The following is a 17,882-nucleotide window of genomic DNA, read 5'->3' on the forward strand; positions in this document are numbered from 1 at the left end:
CTCCAAGGTCAATAATGCACTTGGAAGGTGATTTACCTGCTCCGCTTGGCACTAACTTACTGAATCTATCTGTTATGCTGTAGTCATGTCCTCGGGGCAGGAGAAGAGGTCTGGTGTTCTGTTGCCTTCAGCTGGTGCAGTTATGCGCCTGCTCTAGATGACACCATTTTCTATGTAACTATGTTTGCAAAAGTTTCCTGGGCGTCTGCAGGGGATATTTCCATTGTTACAAACCTCAGCTGTGAAAAGTTTTAGCACTGCACAAGATTTCAGCCTACAGATCTAAGGGTGCATTCACACTGAGTAAACGCTAGCTTATTCTGAACGTAAAACACGTTCAGAATAAGCGGCGTCTAAAGCAGCTCCATTCATTTCTATGGGAGCGGGGATACGAGCGCTCCCCATAGAAATGAATGGGCTGCTTCTTTCACTCCGTGCAGTCCCATTGAAGTGAATGGGGAGTGCCGGCGTGTACGCTCCGGCATGAGCAGAGCTTCCCGTATACGCCAGCACTCCCCATTCACTTCAATGGGACTGCTCGCAGTGAAAGAAGCAGCCCATTCATTTCTATGGGGAGCGCTCGTATCCCCGCTCCCATAGAAATGAATGGAGCTGCTTTAGACGCCGCTTATTCTGAACGTGTTTTACGTTCAGAATAAGCTAGCGTTTACTCAGTGTGAATTCACCCTAAGACTGCTCTTTTTCACAGTCAGCAAGCAAAGAATGATGAGGAATACTAATAAATTCTGTTAGAAAGCGATTTAGTATTTCAACCATAAACCAGTAAAGCAATGTGTACACATTAGCTCTTGGCTAAACACTTATTACTCCTTTCTCCAATTCCCCTCCACATGCACACTCCGCTTGGGGATTTTGAATCTCTCTTCTTCTGTGTACTATGTTTCATTGTATGTGGTTCTTTGAGGTGTGTGATGGAAATGTGCAATTACTGTATATCAGGGGTGGGGTGGGGGATATAATTTTGGCTCACTTACTGCAGTGCTTTCAAGTTATCAAATCCCAAATAAAAGGCAGCTAAGATATAGTAGGTGATAATTCTTATTCTATCCTAGTATACTCTCACTTATGAATTTGCAGGGGTCTCACTGTTAATTCTCCAGTTAATTACATGTAACGATTGTGCCAGTCAGCATTGGAGGATGTCCTACGCTGGAGACACTGATTCCTTTGTCACATCCTCATTTCTTGCTAAAGATGAAAGAGATCAAAGAAAATCGTGTTTTATCTAATGCATATGTCAGAAACGCCTGGTCTCTTATTATATATTGTTTGGTCTTTATTAACCTGTGGTGTGCTGCACTGACAGATGGCAAATAGCAAAGCCTTAAAGATGTGAAAAAAACACTCCTGAAGCTCGATTCTGCTCATTAGCATAGGGATAAAAGACCTATTTTTATTAAAATAAAAATGGAGCAGCGGTACTGAATAAGAATCACATCAGTGTAAACTGTGCTGACAGCCCCATAGGGTACTATGATTAGTTTATATCCCAATTTCCTGCTGACAGACTCTCTTTAAGTGTTATATTTATAAAGATCATTTCCTCATCATTCCTGTGCAGTATCATATTCTTATGTTGTGTTCTTCTCTGTATATGTAACTGATGTTCCTGTATTTGTCTTGAAGACAGTGACCAGCAGAAACGGGAAAGGATGAAGAAAGAAGTAGCCTTTCTGGAGAGGACTTCATCACACTCAGCTGTTTCTTCTCGCCCTCAGTCCAGAGTTGGCACAGATTCGGTAATAAACAGGAAGGTAAGATGGTCAGGAGTGTGGCGCTTTGTTTTGGTCTTGATAGCATAGTAACATAGTAGAAGACATAGAACCAATAACCCTATCCAGAGGGAAAATAAAACAAAAAAAAACTCAAAACCCATGAGGTATCAGCATAAAGCCTTGGATCAACTTGTCTTCACCAAAAATCTAAAACCTGTAGCCTGTAATGTTTTTCTCTTTTTGCACTTGCACAATGAACATCCAGTTGCAGTGGGTACTGCAGCCTTACTGCTCTTACAGTAAAGAACCTGTCTGTGATGCTGGTGACATGGTCTCTCCTCTAGGCGTAAAGGCTGTCTTGTGGTCACTATCACACGCCTATTAGCACAAAGGCCTTTCTAATAATATTTTTTTTCTGTCACTTCATGTATTTGTCCTCAGATTCGTTAAGAAACTAGTGAATGAAGTGTTCTGTAAATCCCCAAGTCTTTTTCAGTAACATTCTTTCCTAGTACTGTATTTTTCGGACTATAAGACGCAGCTAGGTTTTAGAGGAGGAAAATAGGGGAAAAAAATTTTGAAGCAAAAAATGGTAAAATATTTAATATTTTTTTGCGGGGCCAGATGTACTTTTTAGTTATATCTTTTTGGGGAATGTCTATTGCTTAGATCACCTTTTATTTTAATCAGAGGCATTTTCAGACACAGGGATACCTAATGTGTATGTGTTTTGACATATGATTTTCTACTTTTATATGTATTCTAGGGAAAGGAGGTGATTTACAATAGCAGCATCACTCCTGCCCCTGCTGGCGTCCTGCAGGACAGAATCGTAGCGATGTCACAGGCCCCGGCACCTGTGCCGGCGTCTAACCCTCCCCGGCATCTGTCTTGCTATTACAGTGGATGCCGGGTCTGTATTAGTGGCCACATTCGGACTATAAGACGCCACCCTTCATTTCCCCCCAAGTTTGGGGGGAAAAAAGTGCGTCTTATAGTATATTATTGATTGTATAATCATACATTTTATCTCTACAACCAAAAAGCATAACCTTACATTTGTCTGCGTTCATGCTTCCAGCTTCCCGATATTCTCCTGTAATATTCTACCATCCTACTCCGTTTTGATTTCTTTACAGTTTAGTGTCATCTGCAAATATAGAAACCCTGCTCTGTAAACCCTCTTTCAGGCCATTAATAAACATTTTGGAAAGAAAAGTATGCAATACTGACCACCTTGGCACCCCACTGGTGACCCACTCTGTGTGCTTCCCACTAACAAGCACTCTGTTTCCTAACACTGAGCCAACTGTTTCCCCCAACCTTTTATGTGGTACAGTACCCCATGTCCAGCCTAGAACTGACCTCTCCATAGAAACTGCTCAGATTAGTCTGACAGGACCAAGTCCTTGTGAACCCATGCTGATTGGGTGTTATAAGGCTATTTTCATTGCGATAGCATCTCTTAGAAAACCGTCCGTCAACTATACTACTATCTTAGTTAGCCTTGCCAGCCTATAGTTTCCAGGGTCCTGTTTTGACCCTTTCATATACAGTCCTATGAAAAAGTTTGGGCACCCCTATTAATCTTAATCATTTTTAGTTCTAAATATTTTGGTGTTTGCAACAGCCATTTCAGTTTGATATATCTAATAACTGATGGACACAGTAATATTTCAGGATTGAAATGAGGTTTATTGTACTAACAGAAAATGCGCAATATGCATTAAACCAAAATTTGACCGGTGCAAAAATATGGGCACCTCAACAGAAAAGTGACATTAATATTTAGTACATCCTCCTTTTGCAAAGATAACAGCCCCTAGTTGCTTCCTGTAGCTTTTAATCAGTTCCTGGATCCTGGATGAAGGTATTTTGGACCATTTCTTTCTACAAAACAATTCAAGTTCAGTTAAGTTTGATGGTCGCCGAACATGGACAGCCCACTCTCAAATGATCTGAAAACAAAGATTGTTCAACATAGTTGTTCAGGGGAAGGATACAAAACGTTGTCTCAGAGATTTAACCTGTCAGTTTCCACTGTGAGGAACATAGTAAGGAAATGGAAGACCACAGGGACAGTTCTTGTTAAGCCCAGAAGTGGCAGGCCAAGAAAAATATCAGAAAGGCAGAGAAGAAGAATGGTGAGAACAGTCAAGGACAATCCTCAGACCACCTCCAAAGAGCTGCAGCATCATCTTGCTGCAGATGGTGTCACTGTGCATCGGTAACAATACAGCACACTTTGCACAAATAGAAGCTGTATGGGAGAGTGATAAGAAAGAAGCCGTTTCTGCACGTACGCCACAAATAGAGTTGCCTGAGGTATGCAAAAGCACATTTGGAGAAGCCAACTGATTGAGTTGTTTGGTTATAAAAAAAGGCGTTATGCATGGCGTCCAAAAAGAAACAGCATTCCAAGAAAAACACTTGCTACCCACTGTAAAATTTGGTGGAGGTTCCATCATGCTTTGGTGCTGTGTGGCCAATGCCGGCATCGGGAATCTTGTTAAAGTTGAGGGTCGCATGGATTCCACTCAGTATCAGCAGACTCTTGAGAATAATGTTCAGGAATCAGTGATAAAGTTGAAGTTACGCCGGGGATGGATATTTCAGCAAGACAATGATCCAAAACACCGCTCCAAATCAACTCAGGCATTCATGCAGAGGAACAATTACAATGTTCTGGAATGGCCATCCCAGTCCCCAGACCTGAATATCATTGAACATCTGTGGGATGATTTGAAGCGGGCTGTCCATGCTCGGCGACCATCTAACTTAACTGAACTTGAATTGTTTGTCCAAAATACCTTTATCCAGGATCCAGGAACTGATTAAAAGCTACAGGAAGCGACTAGAGGCTGTTATCTTTGCAAAAGGAGGATGTACTAAATATTAATGTCACTTTTCTGTTGAGGTGCCCATACTTTTGCACCGGTCAAATTTTGGTTTAATGCATATTGCACATTTTCTGTTAGTACAATAAACCTCATTTCAATCCTGAAATATTACTGTGTCCATCAGTTATTAGATATATCAAACTGAAATGGCTGTTATAAACACCAAAATATTTAGAACTAAAAATGATTAAGATTAATAGGGGTGCCCAAACTTTTTCATAGGACTGTATATGGGCAGCACAAGTGTCAGGATACTTGTATCCAGTTAGCTACTACAAACTTGCCAGTGGCTAATCTGCTAGAGGCTAGTAGAGGAACCTGCTGGTTAGCCACAGAAAAATAAAAGTTTTTTCTATTTATTTTGGGGTGGGGGATGTGTAAATTTGCACCATGAGAACTTTGCCTAATAATATTCTAAAGCTTTGCAGCAATTGACTGCCAGAGAGCTTCCAGAGGAAGAGAAGGAAAAGATAGAAGTCACAGACGTTTGACCTGTTGACATTTATATACCGTATTTTTCGGACTATAAGACGCACTTTTTTCCCCCCAAATTTCGGAGGAAAATGAGGGTGCGTCTTATAGTCTGAATGTGGGTTTGCAGCATGGCCGCGCTACTGCCACCGCTGGTTTTCTTCAGCGGCAGTAGCGCGGCAATCTGCAGGCCCCGGCAGCTAAGACACTCCCCGGCATCCGCCGGTCTATTATAGCAGATGCCGGGGAGTGTCTTAGCTGCAGGGGCATGCAGATTGCCGTGCTACTGCCGCTGAAGAAAACCAGCGGTGGCAGTAGCGCGGCCATGCTGCAAATCCACTCCTCCTCCGCAGGTCCCGGCAGTTAGTTAGCCCCGGGGCCGGTCCCCACCGGCCCCATACCTTTAGTGATGCAGGCCGGCTCCTGCACGGCGAGGCCGCAGGAGCCGACCTGTTCCGATGACAGCCGGGAGCCTAATGAAGGCTCCGAGGCTTGTCATAGATATATATTACTATCGCGGCTGGTCTATGACCCTCCGCGATAGTAATGTATAGAATCTCCCATAGACGGCAATACACTTGTATTGCCATCTATGGGACTTGCAATCAAATGATTGCAGGTTCAAGCCCCCTAGGCGGGGGATAATAAAATAGTTAAAAAAAAAAAAAAAAAAACACTTAAAAAAAATATAATAAAAAATAAAATAAATAAAAGTTCACCTCCTTTCCCTAGAATACATATAAAAGTATAACATTACTGTGAAACATATACATTAGGTATCCCTGTGTCTGAAAATGCCCGGTCTACTAATAGTTTTATGTACAGTGAACGTCAAAATCAAAAGTGCTAAACTGCCGGGTTTTTCTCTCTGTTTTGCCTCTGAATTAAATAAAAGGTGATCTAAGCAATAAACATTTCCCAAAATGGTATATCTAAAAAGTACACCTGGCCCCACAAAAAAAACGCCCTATACGTCCCCGTACAGCTGCAGGGTCACCTGTCAATGTGGCCTTGCAGCTGTTCCAAAACTACAACTCCCATACATTAAATATTTTACCATTTTTTGCCTGAAATTTTTTTTTCCCTATTTTTCTCCTCTAAAACCTGGGTGCGTCTTATAGTCCGAAAAATACGGTAATCCCCATGGGTGCCAATATGGGTGACAGAAAGACAAACAGCTAAGTTTACAGAAGCTGCATACTATGGGGTAAGCAAAAAGAAGATGGCTGTATAGTGGCAGGTAGCACAAGGTGACAAGGCTGGCACACAGCAGGATGCACAGGAGGATTCGGGTGCTCAGGGAAGTTTGGGGGTTTACATTAAACCGCAGTTGTCAATGAATCTTTTAGTTGTTTTTGTCTCTCACACACACAGTAATGGCCATAATAAAGCAACTTCATGGTTTGCAATAAAAAAGCTGCAAGAGGCTCCCTGAATGTGGACGGCTGCATACATCAAGTGAGGGTTGTGAACTGGCCACTGAAAGGCTGGATATATCCAGTAAATGTTATTTATTGTATATTGGATAAATCACAGATACAAATAAATTGCTGTCTTTAAAATTGTAATTACATTTTACTGCGCCTAAGGTGCAGACGCAGCCACTTCTTCAGTACTGCCCTAGGGAAGCCAGCATCACATATCACAAAATATTCACTGCCCCATAAAGCTGTCTGTGCCGACTCGGACATACACCAGCCCCACAGAACAGGATATTGTCTAGCCAAATAATTTTTTTTATTTTGTGTCTTTTGTTCTTTGTTTCCTGGAAGTTATCCAGGTCTGTTATTTATTCTGCTACTTTGGAGCCAGTTTATATAATACAGTACATAAGGGCATTGCATAAGTATTGAAACATTAATATATTGTTATTTTAATCTATTTTTCTAAGGGTCTGTTAACCTGAAGGCTGCAACTTATGGCATATTGCCTGTGGTTGTCCTTGCATCTCTAGTCTTTCTGTTCCAATATAGATATATGTATGTTTAGTGGGGAAGGTAGCTCAGTAAAAGCAGTGGTGCGGACCCAAACAGTCAGACAGGGACACAAACTATTCAGCAAACAGATTTATTTAGAAAAAAAAAAAACAGGAAAATAAATAAACCTTCACTTCAGGTACAAATGAGCAAAACAAAATACAGCCTTAACTTCAGGCAAAAATAAAACAAATTCCTGCTCGTCCGAGCGACCAAGTAAGTAGAAGTAATTAACTATACGCGTGGTTTACTACCAGCCACACGAATTGACAAAATAAAGCCGTACAGTACCACAAGGTTCTCAGTGTCAGGACAGACCCAGGGACTTCCTCTCCTCTCAAGATCTGCCCTGAAGTGCAGGCTCTGAAACCATTTTATGGGCCAGTAGCGAACCTATGACCTACACATGGGGATGAAACCTATTCCAGACCCACAGTGGACCATACATAAGTCAGGAATCTGGGGCTGATATAGCAGGACTCCGGTACTTTGCCTTTCACCTTCTTATACTATATTCCATGTAAATGCATCAGTGGTGCCTTTTGCAGTATAGGCTTGAAACAAATGAAGCTATACTCATCGTGACTAGATATAAAGGCTTACTAGTAATTTACATGAACGTGCGGGAAACAAAAGGGCGCAGATGGCGGTCGGTGGAGCAATTGTTGTGTTTTACCCAAGTTGGCAATTATGTTATTTACTTTTTTCCCCAATTTTGAAAGGAATCCAGCTGAGTTCTGAAATCTAAAATGTGTTTGTGTTTCTAGAAGACACAGGATGAAGCGTGGTCCCGAGTGAACACATAGACAGCCTGTAGAGCCTCCGCTGCGGGGGGTCTCAATATTTAATCTGTCAGAACGGTTCACGTTTCCATGGCAACAAGTATTTTTGAAATTATCAAGTTTCTCGGCTAAATTGTTACCATAAAAGAGACTTGACAACTTAACCCTTTCAGGACCAAGCATCATTGATGCCCCAATCCTGAGGCCAAATTTAGCACTTTGGTAGACATTGCTTTTTTTCAGCAATATCTTTTTAATGGCTTTGCATAACCCAACTATTTTTACCATGTTTTTTTCAGGGCACATGAAGCTTGAAATAACTATCCCTATTTGTTAAATAAGTTGAATATTTTTTCCACTAGAAGTAGAAGAATGATATAAAATGTGGAAAAATATTAAAATATTATATTTTTCTTCTTTTACCTAAAACTAAATTGTTTTATATATACTATTCCACATAAACATATTAAAATTTGCTTTCCTAGTTCTTCTGATCACAGGAGCTACACATTTATATAGTTTTTCAACAAAAAAATTTGGATTTATATTCAGCATGTCTTATTTTCTGAACCCCTGGTCCATGTGTAAATTAAGCAGTAGTTTAGTATAGTAGAGGGATGTAAACTGCTTGTGTTATCTCTAGCTAGGTTCCCTGCTGAGACAGAGCAAATATCCAGGAAGTAGGTGATGGAAGGGGGTGGCAGGGGAGCGAGTTCTGCTAGCACAAAGTAAATGTCGAGTCTCTTTCACTTTACTATCATCACTATAAAGAGTTAAATTTTGTAGCTAACAGCGGTGATAAAAGTCCTAAACGCTTCCCCTATCACAGTGTAACCCCAGGGCAGTAACTTCAGCATGGATCTGCCATCACAGGTGTGTGACTTTAACGTGTCTGCAGCATCGGGCATCAGATTAAGCGACGTAAATAGCCAGATTAGCAACGTCTAAGGGTTAAATATTTAGTTTTTCAATATTCATTCTTGTTTTCTTTATAAATTTTGCTATGCTTTCATATTTTCCTTTTTGAGTACAAGTGCTGTAGGCTGCCTGCTATTCTATTTCTATATCTGTTTTGCCCAGCAGGGTCCATATTGTAGACATAGAAAAAAATTGCACAAGTATTCCCACCCTCTATGAATAGTGTTGTCTAAGTTAAAGGAAAATTGCCCGTAAAACAGCTTCTGTTTGATCCACATCCGTTGCCAAAAATGTTCCACATATAGTAAGTCCTGACTGAAGTTGTGTAACTGATGGGATAGCTACATCAAAAATGTTCAGCCTTATTAAACTAAAAGGGGTTGTCCAAGAGTAGAGATTGATGGCCTATCCCTAAAAATGGTTATTAACACAGTGATATCACTATAGGCAGTCTGCTGTGCTGCACTATTGTAGCTCAGCTCCCATTCACTGGAATAGATCCAGGTGCCATTGTCATGATATAATTTAAGTTTTTTGGGATGGTCTGAACTAAACCATTGTAACTAATCCTCAGCTGTGAAGGCTTTCTAGTTTGTACTGGTTTCAGTTTCTAGATGATATGTGTGGGCAGAGAGACCTTATATGGGAAATAAGCCTGTAGCCTTGAGGTCATGATTGCATGCAGCGATGTCCGTGACTACCCACTAATACTTTTTCACACGACTATGATCCCTGCGTGCGGATTATTATACTGGTGTTCCTGTCAGTATGAAATTGTTGATGTGATGACTTAAGGACTCGCGTCACTTGCTCCAGCCGCGCTATACACAAATCCTGCACAATGTCAAGCCTTTATATCAAGGACCCTTAATTGTTGACAAAAAAAAAAGCAATTTTGGCTAAAAAGTTTTTGTGTAAGTTGGTGGGTGGAAACCGTGGATTGAACACTTCTGCTTCCTGATTCCTACCGCTTGTTTTTCTGGCAATTTCAACAAAAACGTTTTTCCTTAATTGTGTTTTTCTAACAAATAAAAAAAGAACAGAAATGACACAGAACAGAAGATTGCTTGACAAAAGCAGTAGTCACAAGCGGGAGGACAGAGCGTTCCTCTGCTGTGATGGCGCAAGCAAATTGCTGCAATTTTGCATTTGTGTACTGCAATAAATCACACTCCTCCTGCGTTAGTTGAGTCATTTTCTTGAATTGAGGATTAGCTGAGGGCGGCAGTGGTGTCCATGTTGCTATGCTGCTGTGGCGTTTGCGTCCATGGTGTTTGCACTGAATGTTTTCCTTCCTGATATAATCTTATGGACCAGCTGTTGGCTACAACACATAGGTGCAGGTCATGTCACTTTAGGGTTGAGGATGACGGTGTGGCTGTCTTCTTTGTAGTCAGAGTTACAAGATTATTTCGGTTTCTTTTGTTTAATTTACTTGACAAAGTAAAGAGTAGTGAGTCATCTAGAAAAAGGTAAATGCACTGTAATCTCAGTGGTATGTCTGGTGTTTAGAGACGTTTTTAGCAGTTTTCTGGTCCCATCCTCGTCCATATTGCTACTCTCACCCTATTGTTCACAGTGCCAGTTTTCTAGGAAGGCAAAGCCCGTTTTCCCCTCCTCTGTTCTATTTTTAACATCAGGCTAGTGCAGAGATTTCTTTAAGGATGGATGCCAGCCACAACTCCACTTCTCACAGTCAGCAAGTGGGCTTCTAATCTCATGAATGTGTTATGCTTGGTTCACATCTGCGTTCTGTATTTCGTTCGGGGAGTCCGCATGAGGACCCCCCCGAACAGAATACCGAAAACAACTGCAAGCGGTGTGCAGTAAACGCACACAGACCCCATAGACTATAATGGGGTCCGTGTGCTTGCTGCCTTCTGCCCACACCAATCATGCAGACAGGAAAGTAGATTGAGAAGTACTTTTCTGTCTGCATGAGATCTGACGGCAAGCACACGGACCCCATTATAGTCTATGAGGTCCGTGTGCTGTCACTGGCACACCGATTGCAGTTGCATTCGGTATTCTGTTTGGGGGGGGGGGGTCCTCATGCGGACTCCCCCTGACGGAATGCAAACACTGATATGAACGAGGCCTTACACAGGGCTGTTGAGTTGGTAGGTCAAACCACCAAATGCAACTACTCGATTTTTCCTTAGCCTAATTCTCGATTCCTTCATAAATGGCATTCAGTTTATTAAATACTTAATGACTGAATTCCAATGAAAGTAAATACGCAACAAACTATGCATCTAATTATACAAAATTAATTGTATAATATAATTAATCATTTATTTTGAAGTCTGAGCCTATAACTTTTTTCAGACCCCTGTCAGTTTGTAACCACAAGACAAGCTATGTACAGAAATTACTAACCTTGAATGTAAACAAGGATGTTCTCAATTCACTGACAGTAAGCAGAGATCCTAAAATGTGTAAGAAATTTAAGCACAAAGGGTGGCATCCCTAAACCACGGCAGGTATCAGGCCTGCTCACAGGAGGCAAGTGCCATGCCCCTTTTCATAACATGGTGAGGGTGGTGAAAAAAATGGAGTTCAAAAAGACTCAAGCCAAGGTTTGCAACTTTTTTAAACTACAAAGGTGGCATATGGGCGTGGTGATATTATCATTGTTGTTACACTAGCTAGCTTGACCTCTGTGATATTGATGAATGACTTCTGCTTTATTCCAGGACTTCTATGACCCTCACTCTCCTCTCTGGAGACATTCCCCATATTCAGACCCAGGGCCTGTGTACTCTCCCAGCTCCTTCATTTCTTCTCCAAGACACCTCAGGTCTCCAGCCCACCCTGGTGAGCTCCACGAAAGACACCCTGAATTCTTCAGACTGAACAGTGGCCTCCGTGCTACTACCGCCTGGTCTAGTCCCTGCAAGTTCCAGGACAGTAAAACTAAGACTTATAGTGGGGACCTGTTGGAGAAACACTCCCATCAATTTACCAACAAAGAGCGTCCCTTCACCCCCCGCACCTTAAAGACCGAGGCCAAGTCTGTATTAGCACAGTCTCGTTATTACACTCCACCCAGAAGGAAGAGGAGGGGAACAGCAGCCAACGCAGAGACCCAGACGGATATCAGCAGGTATAGGGTCAAATATTGTGACCAAATTGCATATACCAGTATGTAACAATGTTTGATATGTAGTATACGATACATGGTAAAGAGCCTGTGCACTCTCTCTCTTTAGTGGGTTTGTCTATTTTGCTACCTCTCATGCATCTAAGTTCAGCTTATTAGCCCTGCCATTAGAATGGATCCTCTTGTCGTTGACTTGTATCGCCCATAGTCGTGAAATAAACTGACTACTGTAAGCCTGAGAAACCATATCCTCCTATAAAGAGTTCTAAAGTGTAATGGGGTATTCAGATTATCATATCAGCTTCATACCTAAATGATGTGACTTGTTTTCATGAAAAATAATAATAAGCTGCATTTTATGTGAATATTTCCTCCTACACTGAAGGGTATATAGGAACCAAACCCCTGCCTAGGACATTCAAAACCCCCCATTTAATGGTCTGATTCACTGCATCTGGGATTTTTCTCTCCAACCAATTTTAACACTTTTTTTTCCAGCTTTCGGCACTTATCACAAACCCAGGAAACCTCACCAATCAGAGACCAGGTAACCCCTAAGCCTACTTTTTGAGGATATTTAACCTTATTGTTTAGTAATTCAATGATGTGAGTCTAGGTTACTGGCTACAGTAGGGGCACTCTATCAAAAATTCAGTTTTGCACCAAATTTATCAAATGTTGTACAATGTTTGATACATTTATTGATAAATTTGGATTGCGGACAGCTAAACAGGCAAACCACAGCCAATTTTGAAAAACGGAGTGATTGGTGCAGGAAACCAAAAGTTGCAAATTTTTGTGCAAATGAGATCAAAAGTGTCAAATCTCTGCTTTGTTCCCTTTTTACACCAGTTGTAGAGTGCTAGGTTTCATAAATAACCCCCCCACCCCCATGATTTATATTTAAGTATTTCTCTTTAAAGGGATTCTACCATTAAAACCTTTTTTTTTTGTGGATAAGACGTCAGAATAGCCTTTAGAAAAGCTATTCGTCTCTTACCTTTAGACATGGTCTCCGCTAGAAACACTGGTTTTTACCAGTATGCAAATGAGTTCTCTCGCAGCGATGGGGGCGTCCCCACCGCTGCCAGAGAAGCGTCTCCAGTGCCGCCTCCTTCTGCGTCCGCAGCGTCATCTTCAATGTCTTCTTCCGGCGCAGGCTCATAACTTCTAGGCCAAGGGCCTTGTGCAGAGCAGACTGCGCAGGTATACAGGCCATGGGAAAATAGCCACTTGCACAGTATTATTAGCAGCCATTTTCCAGTGGCCTGTGAGCCTGCGCAGTCTGCTCTGCTCAAGGCCCGAGGCCTAGAAGTTACGAGCCTGTGCCGGAAGAAGACATTGAAGATGACGCTGCGGACGAAGAAGGAGGCGGCGCTGAAGATGCTTCTCTGGCAGCGGTGGGACAACCCCATCGCTGTTTGAGCGCTGGGGCCCACTCCCATTGCTGCGAGATAACTCATTTGCATACCGGTAAAAAACTGTATTTCTAAGGAACGGCGCAGCGGAGACCACATCTAAGGGTAAGAGACGAATAGCCTTTCTAAAGGCTATTCCAACGTCTTATCCACAAAAAAAAAAAGATTTTATTGGTAGAATCCCTTTAAGGCCAGAACCCTACGTGGCGTAAATGCCGCTGAAAAATCCATGGTGTTTCACAGTCACAGCATCGTGGATGGGATTCTAGTGAATCCCATCCCCACTTTGTGTTGAAATCCATGTAGCACACGTGCTGTGGTTCCCAAAACTGTTACAATTTTGGAAATTGTATCTATGGAAATGAAGGTGGTTTCTCTATAGGTATAATTGAAGCAGAAAGTCCGCGGAGGAAAACTCTGCAAACTTTCTGTGCAAAGCTCTGTGAGAAGAGCCGCGATGCTTTGATGCCACGGTTTTTCCCACAGCACTTCTTTTTTTTTTTTTTTTCTGGGATGCCACGTGGGGTCTTAGCCTAAATCTCTTAATTTATTTCAACACTTCCTTCGGTGTGGAGACTCCCTATACTATGTCCATAGGGGTTATTACCCTGGTGATTATGTAAATTGTGAAAATGAAAATTCACTAACCATGGGCCATGAGAACAGGTTTGGGTCAGTATGGATGTGGGTGTAAACAGGGTTTGAAACAAGAGTTCTGATCCAGGTTAGATATATGGGTAAACTAGCTTTTACCCGCAACTTCGTCTGCGGTGATTTGAGAATTGGGCGGACACAGACGTGTGAAACTGTAAAAGTGCTTTAAAAAGTTTGGTGGGATAGCAAATGTGATGTGTTATATTGTGTATGTAGTGATACAGACAATGTGATGTGTTATATTGTGTATGTAGTGATACAGACAATGTGATGTGTTATATTGTGTATGTAGTGATACAGACAATGTGATGTGTTATATTGTGATGTGAGTGAGTAGAGTGAGGGCTACTCCTGAGGTGACAGTAAGAAGTGTGCAGGCAGGTTGAGGCAGGAAATGCCAGGCAGTGTGTGTGAGTCTATAGCTGATGTGTTATATTGTGTATGTAGTGATACAGACAATGTGAATGTGATGTGTTATATTGTGTATGTAGTGATACAGACAATGTGATGTGTTATATTGTGTATGTAGTGATACAGATAATGTGATGTGTTGTATTGTGTATGTAGTGATACAGACAATGTGAATGTGATGTGTTATATTGTGTATGTAGTGATACAGACAATGTGATCTGTTATATTGTGTAAATGTGAGTGAGTAGAGTGAGGGCTACTCCTGAGGTGACAGTAAGGAGTGTGCAGGCAGGTTGAGGCAGGAAATTCCAGGCAGTGTGTGTGAGTCTATAGCTGGGGCTAGGATTCCTGCTTTTGTGAGTCTCCTGCTAGGAAGCCATGTTTAGTGGCACCAAAAGTAGCCTGTGACTCAATCCTAAGGGAAAACTATGTTTGTGGAAAATTGCACGCAAATCCGTCCAGGCGGTTTAGCGTGATTGAGGAACAAACATCCAAACTCACAAACATCCAAACACACAAACTTTCACACTTATAATATTAGTAGGATATACTTTCTTTTAAAGGGAGTAAATTAGAAGTTAAGCGGGGGAGGGGGTTTAGTGTAGTGGTAAATTTTTAATTTATCCCGAACATCCCCTTAAAATGGGTTGTCCGTTTTTGCCTGGACAACCCCTTTAATCTCTGCTTGATGTCACATCTCATCCCCCTACTCTGGCCACAGTCACTTACTGGAGAGTCAGAGCTTCAGCAGGGGAGGCAGTGAAATGAGTGCAAGCCATATCTTCTACACTTTGCAAATGTAATAATCTGAGCTTCAGTTGCAAGCCATATATTACCGTATTAAAACTTATTCACTGCAGAGAATGCATTAGTAAGCTTTATTATTCTATGGATAACACTGGACATGGGCAGTCTGCATCTTCATGATGAAAAATTAGATTACAGATTAGTTTACTTGGAGGATGATTGTGATTTCTTATCCCAGGAAGGAAGTAATGAAAATCTACAGCTGAGTGAAGATGATGAGGGACCTGAACACCAGCATTCCTTTTCCAGGTATGAAACATGTATCTTACTTTAAAGGATTATTGCTACCTGACACACTTATGTACTATAAATGTGCAATTGATGGAGGTCCTACATCTTATCATCCCCATATATTTGTCAAAATGCCACTTAGCACTTATACACACAGGCACCTCCATACAGGGAAGCCACAGTGGAGTTTATCATAAAATGCATAAAAATTTATATTGGTGACCAAAGCAGAACTTTATATGTACTCGACCTTTTGTTTAACATGTGCAGAATGCATACGTACGACTTAGATATATGTCTACATGCACATATCTTCAGAAAATCATATCTTCAGAAAATCTGGTTTTAAGATGGACCCCTAAACCCTATATTTTTCTTGAAAGTAGACAACTGACAATTACAGTTGTCTTGTTGACAGTCATGGCCATCTTTTTTTTTTGTTGTTTGCCTATAATAAATCAAGCAATGCAAAAGTTCCCCCCCCCACAATTACCAATAACAATAAGCGCTTGTATGATTAAAAAAAAAAGACATTGTATCAGAAGCTATGCAATGTTTCATCCACGAATGTATTAAAGATAAACCCATACAAATTGTAAACTGAATAAATAGTTGCAAATACAGTACCTAAACCTAACCTAATGCTTTTTATCTTCTAACCAATGTAAAGATCGATCATTTTAATTAGGGCTGCTTTATTGTTTCTATTTTCAATACCCAGAACTGTTGCGGTTCATCAGAACTGAAGATAATGTCATACCTCTGGTGGTTCTGAACTGCAGGAGGTCTAGGTGTTGTGTTTGTAATATTGGTGCAAAAAAGTACAAATAATACACTTAAAGACCCGCCAAAGGCTGAGGCCCCATGTTGCGGAAATGCAGCTTTTTTTGTTGCAGATTTTGCTGCAGTTTTTTGAGCCAAAACCAGGAGTGGATTGAGCAGAAGGTAGAAGAATAAGAACTTCCTATATATTTCCCATTCCTTTTTTAGCCATTCTCAGCTTTGGCTCAAAAAACCGCAGCAAAATCTGGAACAAAAAAAAGTTGCATTTCCGCAGTGTGAGGTCTTAGCCAAATACGGTTTTATTCAGATCTGGACAGAATAGAGGCAGTGTAAAATGGAAACTTTAGCGATGTTTGACTCAGCTTTTTTGGCTGCATCAACTGGATACTAGTAAACATTTGGATTGTGGCATCAATGACCAGCAAAACTGGGCATAGACTGGTGCTAAAATAAGCAAGTGTTCATCTTCTCTCACTTTTTTTTTTTTTTTTTTTTTTAATGAAAACTCCTATATGACACAGCATGCTCCCTAATTTGTGGGGGGAGAGGATGATAGTTTGCAGAAAAGTGCATGTTACCCCTGCCCCTGGGTCATCTACAGTTACACAGGAACAGCAGGATCTATGTTATTCCTCTTTTCTGTCAGCAATGGCCTCACCCCCTTGAAGGGGCTCCCCGACCTACTATATTTCAGGATATATCTAGAGATCCACTCTGGGACTTGTTTTAAAGATAAGACCATTGAATATATAGTTGACCATGAGAGCTGCAGGTTTATTGCAGATGGAGCCACAGTGCCAGATTTATTTTCATTTTTACAGCTTCTAGTTTTGCAGTTTGAAATTAAACCATAACAGCAACACCATATATGCGAGCAGAGTTAGTTGTTCCAAGTACAAAAGCAGTATACATCATAATGTTACAACAAAAGTGCAATGCAACATAAGATGGGTCGGAATTAAAAATGGAAGCCATGGACGCTAGTGAGTCATACACTGCCAGTCATCCACAATTCACACTACTCAGTCCCCCACCCTGGACTGGACCCCAAGAACAAAACCAATCTAAGTAGCAGTTTGTTGTCTCCAAACAGCTTTTCTATGTCTTTTCAAATTTATGGGACATTTCCTACTAAGATATAGTAACTGGTGTAGGGGTATAGTAACAGATTTGTTACCAAGTTGGAGCCAGTGATCAAGTGGGAGGGTTCATCGGGGAACTTCAAGGCCATAATAACTATCATTTCTGCACAAAACAGCTAGTCATTTTATCCCACAACCGCATAACTAATTACACCCAAAATGTATACTTGAGGTGTGAGTATATGGAGTACGCAGGTTGGACAAAATAATGCAAGCACCATTATTTTTACATAGTCAAGTATATCTCTTTCTGACACACCTGCCACTTCCAGAAATGACCCATTTTGTTTTTCTCCATAATGTAGGCTTATATCACTGTTGATAAACAAACTTTATTACATGTACTATTCTAAAAAGCTATTTGTTTTAGGTGATAATGTTCTAACAGGGACTGATTGTTGCTTTGCGCCTGGTAGGAGGGTTTCTGAGTGATGGGTGTGTTGAAGCTTTCTAGTCCAGTATGAAGAGACCACCAAAACATCTGCAGACAGAGGCAGCTGTGGTCAAAAGTCAAAGCTTGAGCTTTGTTTGCCTATTTATGCACTGCTAT

At 41.2% G+C, this 17,882-nt stretch overlaps 1 protein-coding gene across 1 annotated transcript in view; it reads left to right on the forward strand.

Annotated features, from left to right (window-relative positions):
* SPATA7 (spermatogenesis associated 7) overlaps window positions 1–17,882 on the forward strand; it is a 40,768-nt gene that overhangs the window by 7,399 nt on the left and 15,487 nt on the right. Inside the window, exons 5-8 of the mRNA XM_075281634.1 lie at window positions 1,648–1,775; window positions 11,480–11,889; window positions 12,385–12,433; window positions 15,355–15,425. Of these exons, the coding sequence (XP_075137735.1) occupies window positions 1,648–1,775; window positions 11,480–11,889; window positions 12,385–12,433; window positions 15,355–15,425 (658 nt within the window). The remainder of the gene's footprint in view (window positions 1–1,647; window positions 1,776–11,479; window positions 11,890–12,384; window positions 12,434–15,354; window positions 15,426–17,882) is intronic.

This window comes from Leptodactylus fuscus, chromosome 7 (assembly GCF_031893055.1).
Source record: "Leptodactylus fuscus isolate aLepFus1 chromosome 7, aLepFus1.hap2, whole genome shotgun sequence".
Classification (NCBI taxonomy): Eukaryota; Metazoa; Chordata; class Amphibia; order Anura; family Leptodactylidae; genus Leptodactylus; species Leptodactylus fuscus.